The following is a 23,435-nucleotide window of genomic DNA, read 5'->3' on the forward strand; positions in this document are numbered from 1 at the left end:
CCTTGAAAGTCAGCTGGGTGGACAGGAATAAAGAGGTGCTGCAGAGAGTCAATATTACGGTAAAAATGCCAATTCTTTTGGCCATATTGCAAGTAACTTGGCAGAAAGGAGTTATACAAGATTAAAAAAGAGAGCAAGGTAAAAAAGGGAAAGGGAGAAGAAGAACATGGTGAATGGAAAGCATCAAGGACATAAGAGGCAGCTGTGATGTTAAGCAGAATATGAAAGGTGTGCGCACAGGGTGTGCCTGTGCACAATCTAATCACTCCGAGCGCAACACCGAAACTGTAACAAAAGGAGCTGTGTTTTTAGTAGGTGGAGAGATCACAAAGATCTTTCAGTGACTGGCTCAGCGATACAGAGTGCAGCAGCACTTGCCACTTATATTCTTCACATAACAGCCACAGTCCTCAGTGGCTGGGAAGCTGCAAGAGAGTGTGGTTGTGGCTTCCCATCCATTTAGGAAGCAAGGTGGATGGCCACATGACCACCTGCCAGGCTCCCTGCTTTATTAATGCAAACCCTGCTGGAGGAGGTAATGGGCAGTTGAAGAAATAGGAATCCGGGATGCCTCTGGTCTGTGTATGTATGTACAGTATGTATGTATATTAATATGTGTGTATATAAAGTATATATATATATTGTATGTTGTACTTTGTGTGCACACCCTAATGCAATAGACTGTGCATGCCTATGCAGAACATTAACCTGGTAAAAGACAAGGCCAAATGAGAAGCGATGTTGGAAGCAAGTTTAAAGCTTACCAAAGGATGCAAGCCGTCATGGCAGTGGTAATCATAAGGGTGCTCTGACTATCTTGATATTTTTGGTATTTTTTTAGGGTATGGGTATCCAGAAGGGTTATTTAGGAAAAGTACTTCAGACTTATCAATACAAATGGGATTTATGAAAAGTGGGTGGCCTAGAGCACCACAGCTATACAATACCTGCATGAAAAACACCCCAGTAGGCTTACTTTTCAGTATAGATTGGAGTGTAAGTGGAACAACTGTCTTTGTAAAATGCAGTTTTTAATTTTTTTTTCTACACATTCTTGACTGATTTATCCAAAACATGTAGAATTAAAGTGTACAAAGTATCAAAGGACATAGAGACCTATTTTTCTTACCAGGTACAGCCTGATTGTTTAGCTTCAACAGTGTGGCTTTGCAACATGAGCTACCCAGTCTGGGGTGCCTAATAATCTTGTGGTAATGACATACAGCACACTGTTTAGCTACAGAGTCCTCCTTAGGAGCAGGAAGGGATGGAAGACAGGTAATTGCTGACAAGTCTAATAAGATGGGGGATAATGCGATTGATCCAAAGGACTAATGACAGCTGTAGTTTCGAATGGCTATGTTGCCATGCACTGAAAACCAAACGGAAAATATTGTTTTTACCATGCTTGACAAGTATAACTTACAGGCTTCCTAAAAAAACTACTGTGTGTAATCTGCAGTTACCCTGCCTTTTCATATTATTGTGTAAGCTAGTCCTTGCTTTTAAAACGTATAGAGTCACAGGACATGAAGAATCTGTGTATAAAATGCTACTATTAATAAAGTCCTGATTTATTACATTTTGGGTTTTTTTAGGTCATAGAAATAGCACATTCAGTATGTGTAGTCATGTTCCTTTGTTGTAATAAACTGCCTGTCCAAAATAAAAGTCACACACCCTAATATTTCATTGGACCACCTTTAGCATCGTTTATGGCACGTATTTCCATAAACTTATGCAATGTCACAACATGTATTTCCTTCCAGAGTTGCATTATTTTTTTCACCAAGATCTTGTAGTGATGATTGGAGAGTCGGACCATTGCATAAAGTCTTCTCGAGCATATCCCAAAGATTCTCAATTTGGCTAAGGTCTGGACTTTGTGGTGGCCAATCCATGTGTGAAAATTATGTCTCATGCTCACTGAACGACTCTTTGACAATTTGAGCCTGACTAATCCTGGCATTGCCATCTTGGAATATGTCCAATGTGCCATCAGGGAAGAAAAAATCAATTGATGGAAAAACCTGGTCATTCAGTATATTCAGTCCATCACGGGAGTGAGTTTGGAGCGGTGGCTACTTTACAACACACACTGGGACCATGGGGAACAAAAGTAGCCACCCTCCAGAAAGAAGGACAGTCAGCACCAATTCAGAGATGATCTGAGGATGTACAGCCGAGTGATACACAAATACGTTACATTTTTGTTAATAGTTAAAGTAGTACTAAGCATTCAAACCTTTCGATAATAAATGCAGATCAAACAGATATACACGGCCAGCAAAGTATTGATTTACATTTATGCCCACACACTTACAATCATCATGTTTCTGAACAGCTGCTTCCGATTCTCTCAGCTCAACTACCCTGAACTTCCTCTCCAGTACAAGATCACAAAGGACAGAGCAGACTCCAGCAACTGTTCATCTACTAGCTTGGAAAAGGGAGGAGAGGGAGCGAGAAGAGGGGAGTAGCTTGATTTGCTGTGTCTGTGTGTGTGTGGAGCAAAACAAATGGCAAACGCACTCATCAAATCTTTTGCCATATGTGCTCCAAGATGGAGACTCTCATAGTTTAGAGTTAGGTGCAGCTTTCACATTTTCTGCAGAAGACGTGTATCGAAACCTCTGTTTTTACCTTAGCGGTGAGACAAGTTTTTTTTGTCATGCTGGCTGGTGAGTGTGCTGGGAAAACTTTTTGCTGTTTGTGTGTTTGTGGAGACACACACAGCTTACTAGTAAACACAAGGGTGGCTCCTTAGCACTCTGCTTTAGAAAGGAGCCATATCAGGGCCAGTGCTCAGGAGACTAGCTGATTCTGCAGAATAGCCGAACAGTGCTCGGCTCACTTCACTTCAGATCGGTCATTCACTCGTCTGCCCTCGGCAGCTTCGTGAATAGACCCCTAAATCTTTTAAACATGAAGGAGCAGCATCCATTGTAAGTGATTTCATCAGCATTTGAAATAGCTCAAAATCCTTTCGACTTTAATATCACTTTAAGGTACTTGAATGCATTTTTAAGATTTAACTCCTGAAATTAGGGTTTTTCCATACAAAATAGCTTACAACAAAAACCATTCACTTCTGTGCATATGAGAAAACCAGAGGTCGAGTTGTCTCCTGCTGAAGACTATCTTGACCAAAATCCAGCTATTCAGATCTCAGAAGGGGTGAGGGTATGATGTAAAGCTGTATATTTTGTTATTCTATCTCTAGACCTATCAAGAATTTATAATAGTTTCAGATCTGCGTTTCAATTTTCCATTCTCATTGCATCTAATGTTCTGTTTCCACACCTATAATTTACCTGATGACAGGTCTGCATAATAACTGTACTAGCTAATTACACACCCAGTCTTCATGCAGCAAGAGGTAACTGAAACGTGATCAGTGTAATATTTTCCACAGAAATGCTCTTCATACTTTAGTATATTCCTTTAGCAATAAGAAGCCCACGCAAAAGATAAATGTAGATTTAAAGTAAACTTGTCCAACTTGTCCAGCAACTCAAACTGAAATGTGACAAAAAGAGACCCTGTCACTAACTTAAAAAGATTGCAGGTTAAAGGACAGAAATGCCAACTGTTTTAAATACATACTTGCAACATTTTTCATTTCAATAAACTACATATATAAACTGACTTGAAATGTGTCTCTGAACTTACTTGCAAATTTGACAACTTCTGAAGACTCGGTTCCCGAGAAAAACCCCCTTCCTCTTTGTCTTTCATAGCCCACTCCATTTCTGGGGGTGTCTTATTGCTCTATATGCTGGCCCAGCTCCCCAACCCCTGTTTTCACCCCTTTACATAACCTTTTTATATACCTGCTTTTGAAAGAGCAAAGGGAAATATTATAGAATGTCAATTAAGTGACAGATCCGGGTCTTCTGGGGCTGCTGGCATCACATACAAGATCAGCAGCAGTTTCAGGGCTTTTGGATGTCTGCACATGGGATGCTTTAAAAGTAAATAACAAACATAACATATTTTAAATGCAAAAATAATCTTTAGGAAGATTGTTGATTAAATTAGTGGTCTGGTCACGGGGTATCTTTAAGCCATATCTACCAGCTGCTCCTCATTTGGATGGACTGTCCATCTTTTGGACCCAGTTATTTTTGACCTTGTTTCCTCCTCAGGTGTCCAACTTAGTTGTCTGATGTATAGACATCTTTAAAAAATGTATTATTTATAGGCATAGTCCACCTTTTGCAAAAAAATAAAAATGCATCCATGTGGCAAAAAGAAAACAATGTGTGCTGTGATCCGTATTTTAAGGGATGCTAAGCTAACGCAAGGGCACTGAAAAGATGTGTGGGGGTGAATGGGATCAGTTCACATCGCTGTGATTTATTGTGTTCAGTTGCAGTGCAATGATGAAAAAAATGTAAATATACAAAGTTAGGAGGAGGTATGCTTTAAGCAACGGTCGCCATCAGTAACAACTGTGTGTCAGGATAAGCAGAAGATCCAATGATATATATGCAGCATATATGCAGCTAAAACTATACGCAGATCTCAGCGTTTCCTTTAAAAGTTGGGTTTGAAGCCACTACTTTTACTAGCCATGCCTTCCTTTTGCTCCTTTCATTTACTGGGCTGTTTCACTGACTAAAAGGCTCAGGAGGAGATGAAGCCTATCTGTCAGGAAGCCAGATCGAGTCCTTATAGCCAAAGTTCTACATTACCACATGCGGATGTGCATGGTTCGGCTCATAGAATTGTGCACACCATGTGCCTCTGCGCAGACATGTGCACATATATAAGCACGTCTCGTGGCATGCAAGTTCATTGGGAACTGTGGGGCTTTTTTAGGCTGAGATGTCCAGGCCTTCAGTGCTGAATGATCTTCATCTGTTCTTTGCAACCGAGATCCTGTATTCTGATTCTGACTTCCTGTTACTGACTTACCTAGACTTTCCAATTACTGCTCTGTATTCCTGTGTCCATGGCCTGTTCCTTGACTATGCTTCTGTATGCTGTCTTGTACCTCGCTGTCCACAAGTTATCGACCCGGCCTGTTTCTGACATAATCTTTGTCTGCTATCTTGGTACCTCTTTGGCTGATCGTTGTTGACTTCAGCTTGTCCTGGACTTCCTTGTTTACCTCCTGCCTGGGGAACATTTACACCACAGATTCCAGACTCTCCAGTGGCTACGCTACCTCTGGCACATGTGCCACTCCTTGTCCTTGTACACATGATTCACTCTCCAGGGGTTCTTGTACTGGAGCAGCAAGAGAGGCCATCCTCATCATCTCAGGCTCCCCTAAGGTACATGACACCATCTCTACCACCTCCGGATCCACTTAATGTTTTGCTGGAATAGGACTTACTACATTTACCAAAACAGCAAGGCAAATGCAGCAGTAAAAACAACAGAAGACTGTTCAATAAGATCCAATTTAAAAATCAGATATTCCTTTTCAAATTGCTTCCAAAGCCATTTACAAATATGGGTCAGAAGCCCCATGTACACAAGCCCTGTATCTGACATAAAACGGAGGCATGCTATGTACCTTGCCCTTACTGAGAAAAGGTTTGGAAAACACTGATAGAGAACAAGAATTTGTAACATACAAGTGAAAAATTTTGACCAATTTTTTGTTTATTACAAGATATTGAACTTTCTCTTCATATTCATTTTAGTGCTCAAACATTGAAGCTGACACACATCTCCCAGTAACGTGTTAATGCATGTGCGAGAGAGAAAATCCTTACAGTTTCCTGGCAGCTAAAAATTAATTATGAACTATATCAGGTCCCTGGAGCCAGCATCCCCCTGTATCAGAGCAGCTGGATAGCAGCCAGGCACTGGAAATGTAGCAGGTAATCTGAGACACCGCAGGGCATATTAGTCTACAACTACTCAGGAAAGATATAGATAGATAGATAGATAGATAGATAGATAGATAGATAGATAGATAGATAGACAGACAGACAGACAGACAGACAGACAGACAGATAGATAGTACTACAGTAACTCTAGAATCTGTGTCTGTGCAGCTATGGGCATGCCCTGTCCTGTCCGTCTTTGGTGTGTCACTCCCACCAACACGTGGCCAGCTATGACTGGGTGTGCTCACAGGCTTGGAGGGGATTTAAACACCTTCCTTTCTGGTGACTGGGGCTGTGTCTTTTCGCCAGCTTACCCAGATCTCAAGTGCTATAATATTTACTTATTAGTTGTCTGTCTGTTGCCAACCCGGATTGGCTTGACCACTCTCATACATTCACTCTTATTGTAACTCTAGAATCTGTGTCTGTGCAGCTATGGGCATGCCCTGTCCTGTCCGTCTTTGGTGTGTCACTCCCACCAACACGTGGCCAGCTATGACTGGGTGTGCTCACAGGCTTGGAGGGTATTTAAACACCTTCCTTTCTGGTGACTGGTGCTGTGTCTTTTCGCCAGCTTACCCAGATCTCAAGTGCTATAATATTTACTTATTAGTTGTCTGTCTGTTGCCAACCCGGATTGGCTTGACCACTCTCATACCTGCCTCTACCCCTGCTTGGACATGACAACTCTCTCGAATGACGCCTGCCCTGGCATGACTCCTCTCTTGCCTGCCCACTACCAAGACCTCTGTAATACTCTCTTGCCTGCAGATCTGTGGAAGTCTCTACACTATAGCCTGTCCGTTCTAGCCATGCCACTTGATGGGGACCATGACCTGGTGCCAGTTTGCAGCAGAAAAAAAACAGGACCACAAGGGTTCCAGACCAAGTCCACTTTTGGAAGCTCTGATAAAGTGGGGAAGACCGTCTGTCACTTGCCATCATGCCTCAGAAGAGTGTGTGTCACCTGCCAGGGGGCACCATACCAGACAATGGATCTTATGGTATATCGGAGGCTTTTTTGCATGTGTGCTTGAGGGTCCAGTGCAGGTGAAATTCCCCATAGCACCAAATCATTCCCAGAGTTAAAGTGACACTAACCTAAAAATGTATTCTAACTATTAAGAAAAATGTATCTTATTTGTGTATCACTCGGCTGTAGATCCTCAAATCATCTCTGAATTGGTGCAGGCACTGTCCTTCCTTCTGGGGGGTGGCTACTTTTGTTCCTGTGTGGTTCCTGTGTGTGTTGTAAAGTAGCCACCACTCCATGCTTGAACCCGTGACGGACTAAAAAATCAAGTTTTTACACTAAGTTGTATTGAGATTGCAGTCCATCATAAGAAACATTTTTGTTGATAGTGTACTTAAATGTATTTTTGAGATTTAACTCCTGAGTTCAGTGTCACTTTAAATTGGCGATAGGAGTTCATAGGAGAAGGCAGGGATGTACATTGGCTGTAGAGGTACAGGAAAAGGGAGCATAATTAGGCTATGCCAAGACTTAGATGTATGTGGTTGGACACAAAAGCAGACCTAAGTAAAACTTCTGTTTAAGACTTCTGTAAAGTCTTCTTCCACATAGGCCTAGGCATGATCCATTTACTGCAGTAAAGCCTCCTAGCACATAACACGCCCATGTGTACTTGGCCTAGTCCTTGATCTTCCCTGATACCCTTACTACACTTTCAGCAATCGTTAAGCTTTGATCTTCCCTGATACCCATACTACACTTTCAGCAATCGTTAAGCCTTGATCTTCTCTGATACCCATACTACACTTTTAGCAATCTTTAGCCTCTCTGCATCCTTGGCAAGTTAAATTGTCCTACTACTAACTAGAGCTGCAGCTAACGATTATTTTCAAAATCGATTAGTTAACCGATTATTAAGTTCGATTAATCGGATAAACAATACAATACATTTTTAAAAATGGCTCCAGTGATGGACTACTAGTTTGTATTGAGATTGCACTCCATCACAGGAGCAAGCTTGGAGCGGTAGAAGTAAAAAAGAAAAGAAAAAAAAAATAGTGGTGTGCAATATAGTGAAAAGGAAAGTGTAAAATTATACAGCAACTACATCTCCCCGCGTCCCTGTGCCGATCGTGGATGTGGGCGGGCGGTGAGTGTGAGGGGGGAGGAGGTGCGGCGTGAAGATTGTGGATGCTGGCGGGCGGGTCTGGCAGCGGCGAGCGTGAGGTGGGGAGGAGGTGCGGCGCGCAGCGTGTGTGGAGCCGTGAACAGGGCCAACTGATCAGAAGCCGATTAATCGATTATGTCGATTAGTTGTTGCAGCCCTACTACTAACACAAGTAACCGAGCACCTGACCTCCTAAATATACTTCTTTGTGCTTACTGACTTGCCAGGTGATAGCTCAACTGTGTTTTCAAAGATTAGAGGTTTCATTTCAGATTAAAAAAAGAAAAAAGCATCCTTGCGTAGCATCACCTTCAGCGATTGTTTTCATGTTTACAGGAAACATTTGCATGTTTGGTTTGCTTGGAAATCAAGAGAGGTTTTCATCATAATTATACACTCTGCGTGGTGTTTACGGGGGGAGGATTGAGCATGCTGAAGACTGAGCAGAGACCTAAATTGTTTTCAATCAGTGGTCTTCGTTTTGTGATTAAAGTAAACTTGTACTGACTTCTTGTAAAGCAAAGTAATTATAAATCTAGATAGCAGGGACTTTGTGGCTCTACATCTTGTGGCACCTTGCACCTCTTCAGTGCAGTGCTAGGGTCCCCTGAAAAAAACATTGTAGCACTTAACCCCAAAGGAGCCACTGGAATGAAAGTGTCTTCCCAGCCTGTCTAGAGACTTTAGTAGCATGGCTGCCCCTATAGCACTTACCAGCACTTACCAGCACTTACCAGCCCTTCTGTGGTGACTGATAAAACTAAGATCCAGACTGAAGATATGATGCTGAAAATGACCTTTATTGTAGAACTTAGGGAAAGAGGGTTAGGGCACAGGATAGCCAGGATAGCGTAGACTCCATTAAGTTGTAGAACAACTGGCTATGCAGTGCTTGGATCAAAAGCTACTAGTCCATTCAGGAACAGACTTTCAGGTTGCAGCAGAGGATCACTTCTCAAGCTCTCCACGCCTGGAGAAATTGCTCTCTGTTATCTTTATCCTCAATTCCAACCACTGGGCCCCAGGCTCAGGCTTCAGTGTAAGCACATGGCTAGTTCCCTAGGCTTCAGGCCTTGCCAGATCAGATAGTCCATAGCAGCCTCCCCCCAGGCAGGAGCCCTCAGTTCACTGGTCAGTTTCTAAACAACCTATCACCAAGCCTATGCACTGTCATATCGGGGGACATGCATAGGAGATTTGGGGTTTCCTCCAGTGGTGCGCCAGGAAGATAAACAGTGCTTTGAGGGTAGAATTTGGCACCTTAGGGTTTCTGCTGTCCAAGAGCTCCAGACAAAAAGACTAAGATATGTGAAAACCCATTTACCCATGCCTACTTCGGATGGGATTTTTAAAGTCCATGTTCGTTTTTGTATATTTTCTTAGTAGGTCCCCTTCCTCTTTTATAAATTAAAAAACTTTGCCAAACATTAAATATCAAAATGACCCCCCCAGATATATTTCAGTTCTCACATCCACCCAATATGGCTGGGTGCTGGTCTGGTTTGTCTTGCTGGCATACAAGCAACAAGAATATGATGGACTGTGGAAAACCTTTTTTCTTAGTTACGTAAATGGCATGGGATACAGCCTTACATGTTTCACACTTACAAATGTTTTTTCAAAGGCTCTTTGAAAATGGTCTTGTAAGTGTGAAGCGCATAATATATATCTATGCTGTGGAGTTTATTTAATTAGGATCCAGGATAAGTCTGTAGACTGGATTAGGAATCAGATCAGCTTTGGGCTAATAGCCTGATCAGTTACCTTAACTTACATATTAAGGGGTAAAGTTCAGGTAATTCAAAGCCTATGCAGTTTGATCCATTACTGAATCCTTCCACATAGGCTTCCTTACATTAGATGAGGTTGTTCTGGACTGGTAAGAGGAACACAAACTATTTATTTTACCATTGGGTACAGCAGGCCTGGGTCCAGCTAAATGCCACCTTTGGGTGCAGCTTAATTCTGTGCCATGGCTGCATACAAAGTGGCGGATAAGGTGAGGCCAGTTTGTGTGCTGCCACAAACTATGCAGAATGCCGTCCCTGGGCACAACATTACTGTGTCCAGGGTCAGTCAGAGCCTCTATTCGCATGTAACAGCACGAATGAGCAGCTACATGTGGACCATTGATATGTACAGAGTAATGCTCCTAGCCAAGGCTGTTTGCACACACTGTACAGGCAGCATTTAGTTCCGTCAGCAAGAATCACTGAATTATCACTGTCAGCCACTCTCAGCTGCATGTGTGAATAGGGCCTAATATTTCTGGTGTAAAAGAGGTTATCCTAGCAGACGGATGCTGCTTTGGGTTTGTCTATAGGCAGAAGGAATGGAATTCCAGCCCGGCATGTCCAGGTACCTTATAAGTGGCTACTGATCTGCATGTGTCAGGTTATTAGATTTACGATCCCCATACATTTAGGAGAGTAGTTGATATTTAGGAACGATCTGATTATTTTGGGGGAAAAGAAGAAAAAGACATTCACAAAGATCTATTAGTTTGGGTATAGTTTCCTATCATAATATCTCTATACCATGGGATATGTGAATTATGGCTATAAGGTTCAGTTCAGTGACTTATTTGTCCTTGATTTTTCACTGGTATGAGACAGAGAGGAAGATTTGCATAACATCTCAGTTTATTCACTGTCCCTTGACAGTGATCAGCAGCTGGTAACTAATCCTATTAGCTTTATTTGTCCCTCCAGTAAGCACAACCACAGTTAATAGTTCAATCACTTCTGTATAAGCATTCACAATAAGATGGGTGTGGATCCAGTGGAGGATCCTATCTGGGACCCAAGTGTGGAATGTGAATAAATTGAAGTGTATCTAATAATTTAAAGGGGCTTAATTATAAATATTCCACCCACCATATAACTGGGTGAATGCCATTTGCATGGCATTGCCACCACCAGAGTGAGATGAGGAGCATAGTATTTCCTAATTTCTTCAGCTCCATCTAGTAGTAGTAATGCCATGTGAATTGTTTTCCTCCAGCTGTAAGATTTATAAATCAGCCACGAAGTGTTGGAACCTCAGTGAAGTTTCTATGCTGTCTATGTCCTCATTAGGGAGTTTTGCTCTCTCTGCTTGCCTGATGACCCCTTTCCAAAGCCTTAAATGGTGTAAGTTGTCATCAGAATAGAAATACGGGGGAAATCTTCCAATGAAGGCTCTGTTTGCAGTGAAAAATGTTCTTAGAGGGCAGTTCCCACTTTGGAGAGATTTCCTCTCATGTCCTGTGGTGTCTACATGACAAGGAGGGAGGAAATCTCCCTAGTAAAGCACAATGGAAAAAAGTGGCAGATGTTTTAGCCATTCCCTACTCTATCCCAAATGAAAAACAAAGCTTTGGTTTTAGAAATGCTTGAACTGATTTTTACTGTTTGATTAAAACTCCGCTGGCTAAAAAGCCCATAAAAGTCTCGGCCACACCAGCCCTAATGAAGTAGATCAGATCAGAGAAAAATGAGAGAGATCAGAGAAAATACACAGACACTCACTGAAATGAAGAAAAGTCTCTAACTGTAATTTAAAATAACCATTCTCACCCCTCCATCAAGAATTTCACATCATTATATGTAACCTTTGCAGTCTATGTTTCTAACAATGTGAACGTGCTTCTCAGCTCCTCCAGGTATGAAACTCTTGACAGATCTACTTGACGCCTGAAGTATGGTATAGGAACAGAGATACAGAGCACTGGTTACACTTGTAACACTCTACTTTGTGTTAAACCCCAAGTAAATCAATAGTTAGGATAATACAACAGTTAGGGGTTCAACTCAGAGTTCCTAACTCCAGAATTCTAGCAACCTGATTCAGAAGGGTCCGCATGGTCCCTGTGTGTGTTGTATAGTAGTCACCACTCCAAGCTCACTCCCGTGATGGACTACAATCTCATGTTTCGTTTGCTAATTTGTGTTCAGATTGTAGCCCATTACAGCAGCAAGCTTGGAAGGACAGTGTCAGCACCAATTCAGAGATGATTTGAGGGTCTACACCTGTGTCATACACAAATAAGCTACAGCTTTGTTAATAGTTATGGTATGTGAATTCATTTTTAAGATTTAACTCCTGAGTTTAGTGTCTCTTTAATAAGTAGAATTACTGAAATGTAGGCAGCCTCAGTTCTTCTATAGTGGCTGTGCAACAGTCCCTTTTGTCTGCTATTTGAAACCCCTTTATATTTACCTATTTGTAATGCAGGAGAGATCCCACACTCTCCCACTGTAGGCTTCCTGGGCTGTATGATTAAAGGTGGCCATACACTAATAACATTTTAGGCTGTGTTCTGTGGAATTAAGCAAAATTGAAACCATAGGTGGTCCTGCCAGACTACCCAGCTCAACGAACTTTGATTGAAAATCAGGCTCAACTAATGAAATCTATATAATATGTAGCCCCTACCATTTTTAGTGGAGTGGCTACTAGAAATTTAGTGTTGCCAGAGCTGTAGACAATCTGGCTGAATTATAGTTGGCATTTATCTGGGTAATTACAGGTGTTCTTACATTAATTGTACCTCCCTGAGTGGGGTGAGACTCTGCTGCAGACAGCCAATTGGGGGGACATTATGACTGTGTGTGGCTAACCAGCCAATCACTGGGAATTTCATAGCCAGTGGTGCATGCTTGGGAAGTCCATATATACTCAGGGGATTTGCCATATGCTCAGTCTAGTTCTAGTCATAGTTGGAGTTCCAACCTGCCCCCATGCTTGGCCTGGGGGTGGAAATGCTCAAGTGTGGGACATGTTGGCTATGTCTCAAGTCTGGAGGAGGCATAATACTGATTGAGGAAGAGGACCAGAGAAGCTTAAGCTGCTGGATGTGACTGGTATTGGAATGGACCTCAGGAGCAAGACTGGTGTCTCTGCCCTGAAGATCTCATGCCTATCACTCTTCGGCTGTTGCTCAAGTATCCAGTGTCAGCGTGTGCTCCTATTGATCCTGCACTGTGGAATAATGAAAGGGACTGGTGAGTCTGAAGGTCTGTTCTATTTTTTTCATGGATGTCATAAGCTCTAAACCCTTTGTCCCAATTATGAATTTCTGGTCACCAGAGGGGATGGTAGATGCTATTGGGGCAGCTAATTCCCTAGACAGGCTATGGAAGACCCATTCATTCCAGCGGCTCCTTCAGGGGTGAGTGCTACAAGTATATGGCCAGGCTTACTAAAAGGTCTACTTTAAACAAATGTCAGCCTTGATCACAAAACAACACTTGATACCATACAGACCAATAGCATTGTGGTGGCACACAGGATGCAGCAAAGTGAAACTCATTGCACTAAAGTGGAATTTGCTGGCGATTCCGCCAGATAAACATTTTACTTTAATACACTGGCCCACTGCCAGCTTCCTATTTAGGCTATTTAAAATTAAATGAATTCCGCATGACACGAGGAGTACTAGAAGTGGTGCATTTAGAAGAAGATAACGTGAGCCAATAATGACGTGCGTCACTTCATCTGCCGCTTCTCTAAGAGGAATGTATTAAATCATCAGCACTGCTAGACAGGAGACTGAAAAGTGTAGATGTCCCTTAGCAGCATGTCAGCAGAGAGGAAACACAGCCATAGAAATGAATGGGATTTCTTTCTGCAAAGGCTGTGCGGCACTGGGCAAAGCTGCACAGTGAAGCACTCAAAAGTGGAGATGGAGGTAAGTATTTAGGTATGTAGCTGCCACTGAGTTGTCTTCAAATTCCAGGTATATATACCAGTGTGGTGTGTGTATATATATATATATATATTATTAGATTATTATGACCACCCCATCAGTACTTCGTTGGGCCACGAGATGACTTCGTTGGGCCACCTCGTGACTCCACCAGATGTTGAAAGGTAATGCGAGGAATCTGACACTGCACTGTTGCCCTTCTGTTGTCTTGTACCAGTCTTGCCACTCTCCGTTCTGCCCTAACATTGACTAGTCGCTGATGGCCACAATTCGCACGTTCAGACCCAGATTTTCGGCTGAGAGTCCAGTCTTTAAACACTTTAACAATAGCTGCTCTTGAACATTTAACGAATTCTGCTGTTTTGCTGATACTCGCTCCATGGCTCCGAGCGCCAACAATCATCCCATGTTCAAAGGCTGTTAAATAGTGTTGTTTACCCATATCTTCAGAAAAAAATCACTTCCACTGTCGTGGTAAACAACCTGCTTCCCTATTTATAATGGTCTGGCCCTCTAGCAACTTCAGCGCGAAATTATAGCTAATTTGCCTACAAACGTCAGGTGGTCATAATAATCTGGCCACTCAGTGTATATATATACATACACCACACTGTGCAGTGCTTTAAAAGTAGTCAATTTCATTTTTACATACAAGTAGTGTATGTACCTAAAAAAGTCTTGATATCAACCTACTATCATTCCCTGAACAGCAGCATGCAGACTGGGAGAAGGAGGGGTGGCGCTAAGGGCCAATCAGGTTCTGCTACATTGCACATGTGAAAACAAGGAACATGCTGTTTATGGCATTGTCAATTTAGCAGGCTGGGCAGCAGTGAGGTTATACCACTGTATTCCTTGACTCTCAAAGAAAAAGTGGTATCACACTCATAGCATAGCCACCTGCCAGAGGTGTATGAATCACAAACGAGGCTGGAGATAATTGCAAATCCTTTGGCAGAGAAAGTAAAGATTCATTTTTAATTTTATATTTGATGTAAAGGCCTCCTACTAGGTCTGAGGTTTGCAGTGCATTGGTGCTGGTCTGAGGTCTGCCGTGCATTGGTTCTGGTCTAAGGTCTGTCATGCATTGGTCCTGGTCTGAGGTTTGCCGTGCATTGGTCCTGGTCTGAGGTCTGCCATGCATTGGTTCTGGTCTGAGGTCTGCCTTGTATTGGTTCTGATCAGAGGCCTGCCGTGCATTGATTCTGGTCTGTGCAGCCATCATTCCTGAATCTCAGAAATCTCCAGGGGTAGGCAAACTCCAGCTGTGGCAGAACTACAAGTCACATGATGCATTGCAAGACAGAAAAGCTAACGCTCCACGGTGTAGGGGGGCACAATTGTTGCTTTGCACCGGGCGCTGATAACCAATGCTACTCCAATGCCTCCTAGAACTATCTTTGGTTTTGGCCCACTTTTGTCTTCAACCAGCAGTGATCATTTTTAGATAGACCAACCTTTGTAGATGTTGGGAGTTACATGTACTTGTAAATAGATGAATAGAGAGCAGACATAACAGCACCTGATTTACAACTTAAAGGACATTTTTAATCCTTTGTGTATTATGTGTGGCTTGTCACAGCAGTGCTCTGGCTATTAGGCTGGGCCTCCCAGGGGCTCCAAGACAAGCCTACAGTATTGGCATCTTGCATGTAAATTCCACATCGCGTAAACAGAAATAATGCATTCCCTCTGTCAGGTCATATTTTAATATTTACACAAAAGCACACAGGCATTAACTTCAAAGCACAGTATGTGTGGGGCTTTCTACAGATATTCTGTTAACAGTCAGCGTGCGCTCTTTCTGTGGAACCTCATTTATGAGATGTGGAAGCACAGGCATTATTAACAATATCGGTTTATGGGTTTGAAATTATTTAACAGCTACATGAAGGATCAAAATAGAGTGTATTTGAAAGTGGCATAACAGCCATAAATAAAGACGGTGCCATTGTTACAGAATCTAGGGTAAACCACTCTCTAATAACTTCTCTAAGAGTTCATTCACATCAGTTCATTTTATTGCAAGTGAGTGCATGTTAAATGCAAATCTTTTTTTAAGTTAACTTGTGGCAAGGCTATGGACAGTTTTTAATCATATACCTCACCCCCCTGAGTGCAGCCTGCCAAGCTTAAATACTTACCTTCCTCCTCGATCCAGCAACCTTCACTCTGTGGCCCTGCCCAGCACCACACAGCCTTTCCAGCAAAAATTTTCTCTTCTTAGTATGCATACATTCATTCTATGGGTAACCCATACTCTACGTACTTCAAGTGAACTTGTAGTCAGCCTAAAGAGAGTTTGCCCTTTAAACAATTTCCCCATCCCCCTAAGTGCAGCCCACTTGCTTAAATACAAATCTTCCCCCTCGCCCCAGCGATCTTTGCTGTGCACTTCTGCGGAAAGCAGCACAACCTTTCCAGCAAAAATGTCCTTATGGTGGGCATTTGCACCATGGCCCCATTTAACTATGGATAACCCATAATCTACTGGATTGCTGGAGGTCACCATGGGTATGGTTTACTCATGGGAATGAATAGGGCCATGGCAAGCATGTGCACTAAGGGCAAGGCCTGGTGGGGACAAATTTTCAATCCATGTGACAGCGCTGGTGCTTGTAAGTAGAAAGCAGGTCAGTCCTGTGTAAACTCCAGCTAGAGAATTGAGAAAGCTGGTTGGATGACCAGTGAAACATCTTCAAGAAAAATACAGCATGTCCAATTGCCTTGACTTATTTTTTACAGATATACCATGACCTGGATGAATGAGAACCTTCACAGACATCCAGCTGGAGAGCTAACTAGAGCTTACGCAGGGTTTTCTTTGTCCTGGCAACTATACAAAGAGGTGGAGCAGCAAAAGGTGCTGCTGAGCAAAGCACAGGTTTAAAGGGAATGTTGATGTTTTCCCCATGAGGACTATTTGTGTGGAAAAAAGCCCATTAATATCTATAGATAGGCCATCTTTGGCTGGGATGCATGATAGGCGACATCTCCATAGGAATGAATGGTGTTTTCTGTGCATAAGCTGAAATGTATAGAACCGTTATGGCCAGTGGGCCACACAATGTCTAACTTGCATGAATGTGGACAGGGTAATATAAGACTTTAAGGATGTACAGTGGGTGGGAAGAAGGAAAAATTACATGGCAACTCTGTGAAAGTATATTGATCCTTTAAGAAAATTGAGTGAGCTTGCTGCTTTTAACACAGATTCAATGTTTTCAGGGTGGCATTAGTACATTGTATTTCACTGATCTGAAATGGTTTGAAATGTACTTGTTTGAAATGGATCTTTACCTGAACACCGTTAAAGCTGAACACCGGGCAGATATAAAATACATAAATCAATGCAAGCAGTGTAAGTGCCAGAATTTGACTTGGTGTCAGCCTGTACAGTCTTGCTGTCATCCTCCCAGTCTGATCTGTACTATACAGTACAGATCAGACTGGAGGGGGTGCAGCAGTACAACTAACCAATCAGTTGTGATGCAGCACAATGACCATGCTGATAGAAGGAAAGAACACAGTGGAATTTAAGCTCATCAGACTCCTGCTTCTCCTTTCACGGAACAGTCACAGGCTGGGGGAGGTACAAGACCTGTAAGTGTAACGCAACTGTAGCAGAGATAAGTCAGGTCTCCTGCCCTGCCAGACACAGGCTGTATTGTGTGACATAGCTATGTATATCTCAGGACTGGATTGACAGGAATATAAATCATTTGGTAGGTAAAAGAGCTCTCATTATGTATGTTATCTGTGTATTTAGCTGGTTTCCTGGAGCTATAATCACTTCAGGCAATTTCGGGCAAAGAAAGATGCCGATTTTGACCATACCGGATGTGTTCTACTACAAATTAAATATCACAAATGATTTCAATGATTAGATTCAAATGATATATGTACCTGTCTGTTTATGTGATATAAAAGTATTATGAATGATATAAAATAATAGAGTGAATTGCCATTAATGATTCTGAGCAGTCTCATTTAATGTAAAGTCTGGCTCACAGTCGGCAGATGATTAAACCTTTCAGCACAGGAATGAATGAAGATGTTCAGAAATGAGCTGCCAAGTTCTTTCTTTAGTTACATCTTTTGATAGGAATGCGTTATTGTCTTGCATTGTGTCCCGATTCTAAGGCAGCCTCTTCAGTGTGTATGAAATAAAATAATTGATTTCATGCCTTCAGTGCTTTTTATTTTATAACATTGTCATATATTTTTTTGTTTGGTAGGATAATGTTGACCTTGGCGATTTAATGTTCTCGCTGTGCTACCTCCCTACCGCGGGAAGACTCACCATCACCATCATAAAGGCAAGAAACCTTAAGGCCATGGATATCACAGGGGCATCTGGTGAGTAATCACAACAGCTCGCCCAAAGGGTTACAACACCTAAGCATTATTGGATAGGCTCAAAGCAGAACTCCAGGAAAACTTTAAAAACCTTTGCAGTTAAGCTAATTAACCAAGTTTCGTAAAGTTTGCATTTGCATCGGGCTATAAATACTGTACTCCCTTTATCACCACGCCTGAGCCTTGCAATACTGTGGTTGCCTGATGAAGGCACCATGTTCGGTCCCGAAACGTTGCTTTTACACTGTGCCACCATGCCTGTATAACATCTGAATAAAAGAGGCGTTCAACCTGGGTATAAACCTCTCCTCCAAAGCCACTGAGTTATACCATCTAAACTTCCACCCGCTAATCCACAAGATCACCCAGGAGCTCCATTCTTGGCGTGACCTCCCCCTCTCGATACTGGGTAGATGTCAGTTGATCAAGATGATTAGTTTTGCACGCCTACTATATCCTATGCAAACCATCCCTGTCTTGCTTAAACATAAAGATATTCGCACGTTACATTCGGCCTTCTCCAAGTTTATATGGAGGGGGAAACGTCCTTGCATAGCTCTGCGGAGGCTCCAACTCCCATCGAAGTTGCTGGGCGCTAATATCCCAGATGTAAGGCTCTATAACCTAGCAAGCCTGTTCAGGCATGTTAGAGATTGGATTAATGACACATAATTTTTCACTAACTCAGACCTGGAGAAAAGCTTAATATACCCTTGGTCCCTATCAGGTGTTCTACACACGCCTATTAGATCCCTACCTCCGGCCATAAAAAATAATATCCTTTTACGAGATACTATTGTTACATGGAGAGAGGTTCGGAAGTTATTTGATCTCCCAGGGGTGTGTTCCTCCCTTATGCCCATTACATCTTCACCGGCCTTTCCCCAAGGGAGAGAATCCCCAATATTCGCTGAGTGGCACACCAGAGGTATATCTCACATCCGAAACCTACTAGACCCCCAGGGTCGCTGTAAAACATTTCGGGATATGCAAAATGAATTTCACATCGGTCCTAAACACTTCCTGCAATATGCTCAGATCTCACGTTTTATAAACACAAATCTCCCTTTCCCCAGAACTGCACCCATCCTCCCTCTTCAGGAGCTCCTTGACGCACCCTCACACAAAATGCCGCTCTCCCACATTGTACGTTCCATGCGCACCTGCCTGCCCTCTATACATACTCGGTCTTTCTCCCCGCAGGTTACAAAATGGGCGGCCTTCCTACAAATCTCACAGGAGGAGGCGGACCAGACGCTACTCCGGGGCTGGTTAAACCTCAGGAAAGCCATTATTAGCAAATCCTGGAGGGAAACCCAATGTAAATTAATACACAGGGCATATTATGCCTTCAATATTCGCTACAAAAATCCTCCCCCGGAGTGGCTGACGGCCTGCCCCAAATGTCAAGCTCCTTTGCCGGATTTAGACCACCTAATATGGCTATGTCCCCTCTTCCAATCTTTTTGGTCCGTGGTGCTTCATTACATTAACTCTATGTCTACAACTCACAGACACTTATGCCCAGTATTTTGTTTATTCCATGCGTGTAACCCGACAGACATAGCGGTCCCTCGTGAACCATCTCGATGGGAACACTTATGTTTACTTGCGGCAAAGAAGGCGACGCTGACCAACTGGCTGCTTGCAACTCCCCCCACATTAAAGTCCTTTTTTTTTTTTATAAATTCTTTTTTATTAAAGATTTTCGTACAAAACATAGCATAAACCCTCACATCCGTGCAGTACATTAAGTAACAACAACATAACATTATATCTAAACAATATACCCCAGTATCTGCAATAGGAACCGTCCTACTGCGAGATGTCCCCCCCCACCCTCCATCCCCTAGCAAGTGTGTGTCTCCCCACCTCCCACCAACCCCCACTGCGTGTGGCTGCCCCCCTTACAGGAGAATAACAACTACCATGGTGCCAAGCTTGGGGATCAGACACTCAGGGAGTGTCTCACCCCCAGTCTTAATTGTACATCATAACATCACATCGTCAGAGGTTCACTTATAAAGCAGTCATGAGACCATTATCCTGCCGTATCCGCCGACTCCAGCCACTCTCCCCAAACTTTGGTAAACTTGTTAGGACATCCCCTCCTCAGATATGTTGCTTTGTATAGGCTTGAGTATGAGTTAACCAAAGACACCCCATACATCTTGTACCACTCTGCAGGAAAGCCATCTGGCCCAGGTGACTTCCCATTTGGAAAAGAGGCTATCGCCAACTGAATCTCCTGCTCTGTAATGGGCTTCTCCAAATATTCCCTGTCGTCACCCCCCAGCCTCGGGAGTTCAAGCCCGCCTAGGAGGTCGTGAAGGGAGCCCAAGTCATACTCAGGGGAGCGCGCGTATAGAGATTTGTAAAAGCTGAGAAACTCTTGCATAATCAACGGGGGTTCTGTAATTCTAGTCCCACTGTCAGTCAGAATGGCTGGGATATTAGTTTGCGACCTCTGATCCGCTACCAACAGTGCTAGGAGCTTACCATTTTTGTCCCCTCGTTCGAACAGGGCCTCTCTCGACTGCAGCATGGAGTACCGCGTCAGCTCCACATGATGGAGGTTAATGGCACGCCTGGCTTGTTTCAGAGCAGCAAGTGCATGCTCTCCAGGAGAGTCTGCATAGGCCACTGCCCTGATAGCAACGAGGTTAGTGCTGCGCCGTGCTCCCTGCGGACAGCCTTGATGCTGGAGATATATTCCCCCCTAGAATGTGCTTTAAAAGCATCCCAAACTACCTGGGCTGGAGGCGTTTCAGCGTTAAAGTGCCAATAGGAAAGCATAGCTGGGGACACCTTCTCTGCCACTCCCTCCTCACCCAGCCACTCCGGAGACAACCTCCAGCCCCTCTGCCTCCTCCCTCCCGGCACCGAGAAGGTTAAGGAGAGCGGGACATGATCCGACAGACCGCCAGGGAGGTATGATGCTCCAGTGATCATGCCCAACATAGCCTGATCACCAAACGCCATATCAATCCGGGCCGAGGAGCCATGAGTATGAGAGATGTGCGAGTATGCCTTGATCCCAGGGTGTTTCCACCGCCACACCTCCTCTACCATAGCAGTCTCGGCCCAGGACTGCAAGTCAACCCCCACCGGTCTGTTAGGATTGGATGAGTCCAGAGAGGGGTCCAAAATATTATTAAAGTCCCCCGCCATAAGCACCGGCAAGGGGAGGTATGGTGCAAGTTTTTCCAGGATGGTATATAGAGCTGGTACCTGAAATGGCGGAGGTATATATACACTGACTACCGCAATACGAGTGGCCTGGATATCCAAGATGACTATTGCAAACCTTCCCCCAGGGTCCGTGATGGTGTGGAGAACAGTACAGGGGAGAGATTTGCTAATAAGCACTGATGCACCCCGAGAGTACGTGGAGTATGTAGCATGTATCGCCCTTTGTATCCAGGGGCGCCCCAGGGCCAACACCCTACTCCCATCCAGATGCGTCTCCTGCAATAAGATGATATGCGGCTGTAGTTGCTTCAAATAGTTGCATACCAGGGACCTCTTGAATTTATTATTCAACCCCCGGACATTCCAGGATACCACCTTTATATCATCCAAACCCATAAATCCTTAAGGCATATCTGAAGGCAGACAGTTCCCGCAGCGGCTGCAGGTGAAGTCTAGGACAACACACACTCCCCAAAGGTCTAACATTTAAACTACCCCACTTCCCCAGGAAACACAAGGAACCAAACATTAACATTGTCCCGGGAAGCTTAATCCCGAAAACCCCAAACAGTCAGGCAATGTAGCACCTCAAGCTAAAGTGTACATATACCAAGGCATATGCCAGTGTGCCGCAGCAAAAATAGAAAAAAGGAGAAAAAAAAAACCCACAATAAGTCAGTGTCCGTCCAAAAGCTATAACAGTTCCGGAGCTAGTTCACGTCTCCACATTACAGGACAACATCCGTTCAGCAACCTTCATCGCGACCCCAAGACCTGTATGCTGTGCAGGATGCATAAAAGAAAAAGGGGGTTAGGTGTATCCGCCATGCCATAGACGCCCTTGCTCCTGGCGCCGTAATAATAATGCAGGCCATAGGCAGGCGTCTCCGCTAGTCACTAATGAGGATGTTTCATCCGAGACACGGAGACACTGTAGAAATAGTAACCGCAGGGCCCTGCCATCCAGGACTGTCCTTATATTATTAATATTGCTATGTTTACTCTCCTATCTCTCCCTCTCATCCCCTGACATGTTCCGATATGTATGCATTGTGTTCCAGTCTAGCCCCTACTTCATTTCAAATGTTCCCCTACCCCCTGAGGGCTACAGAGCTTGTTTATGGCTTAGCTTAAAGATTGATTGTTCCTTGATGTTGGTCAACACTCAGTTATGGCGATGTTTCACTTCGTAATGTATGATCTGTATGTATGCAGAAAACTTTTCAATAAAAAATGACATGCTAAAAAAAAAAAAAAGGCGTTCAGCACATTGGACCTTGGAGTGCGTGTGACTTCTTTCTGTGATAACACAGCGCCATCCGCAGGCCATACCAGCACCCATCCATCTTATGGAATTCAGGTCAGGAGTGCTGTGGATCACAGATTACTGATGAGCCTTGCGATAGGTCACACTGCATTAGAGGAGTGCAAGCATTTGCTGGATACCCAAAAATGTTATGGAACACTGGGACAGTGGGCAGGTATTCCAATAGAGGGGTGTACTCCTCAAAGATAGCTAAGCACAATGTAACTGATAACCATCAGCACAGAGAGAACAGGAACTTATAAGCTCACAAGAGTTCCGGCATTTTTTGCACTTACCAAACAGATATTACAGATAATGTTCAATTGTATATTTAAAGGAGAACCAGTGACAATGAAACTGTCCCACGTCGGCGCAATAGATCGGGAAGTGAGCAAACACATACCGCCGCTCGCTCACTTCTCGATCATCTCCCTGCAGACAGCCGTGACTGTCACTCACCGTTCTGATCCTCCAGTGCTGACTGGAGGAACGGACGCGGGGTGGGATGGGTACAGCTGGCTCTGCCTCTAGATAGGCAGAGCCAGCTGTCACTCACGCAGCTGTGTATATCTCAACAGTATACCGCGAGCTGTAGCTAGTATATGTCCTCCCGTGATCCTTAGGAGAACTATGGGGAAAAACACTTACCCCATAGTTCTCTTTTAACAGAACAAAAGAGAGCAAATAGGAGAAGTCTGTTGGTAGGGAATGCAAAATGGCCTGGCCAGGTAGGGGATCTAAACACCTGGTCTTCAAGCGGTTAATTAACGTGCCCATTACATTCTGCGGCTATAGAGGCTCCATGGAATTTATCAAAACGGGAGCCAACAAAATCTGGAGCAGCTGTGCATGGCAACCAACCAGCTTCTCTCTTCAGTTTGTTCAGTTAAGATTTGAAAATA

The 23,435-nt window shown here is 43.6% G+C and overlaps 1 protein-coding gene across 2 annotated transcripts in view; it reads left to right on the top strand.

The window, feature by feature from the left end:
• Nucleotides 1–23,435, top strand: part of SYT9 (synaptotagmin 9) — a 107,727-nt gene that overhangs the window by 69,619 nt on the left and 14,673 nt on the right. For both annotated transcript variants that reach the window (XM_018559724.1, XM_018559725.1), the window contains exon 4: nt 17,915–18,035. In XM_018559724.1, coding sequence (XP_018415226.1) covers nt 17,915–18,035 — 121 coding nt within the window. The remainder of the gene's footprint in view (nt 1–17,914; nt 18,036–23,435) is intronic.

The sequence above is a fragment of the Nanorana parkeri genome, unplaced genomic scaffold (assembly GCF_000935625.1).
Source record: "Nanorana parkeri isolate BGI_ZX_2015 unplaced genomic scaffold, ASM93562v1 scaffold414, whole genome shotgun sequence".
Lineage (NCBI taxonomy): Eukaryota > Metazoa > Chordata > Amphibia > Anura > Dicroglossidae > Nanorana > Nanorana parkeri.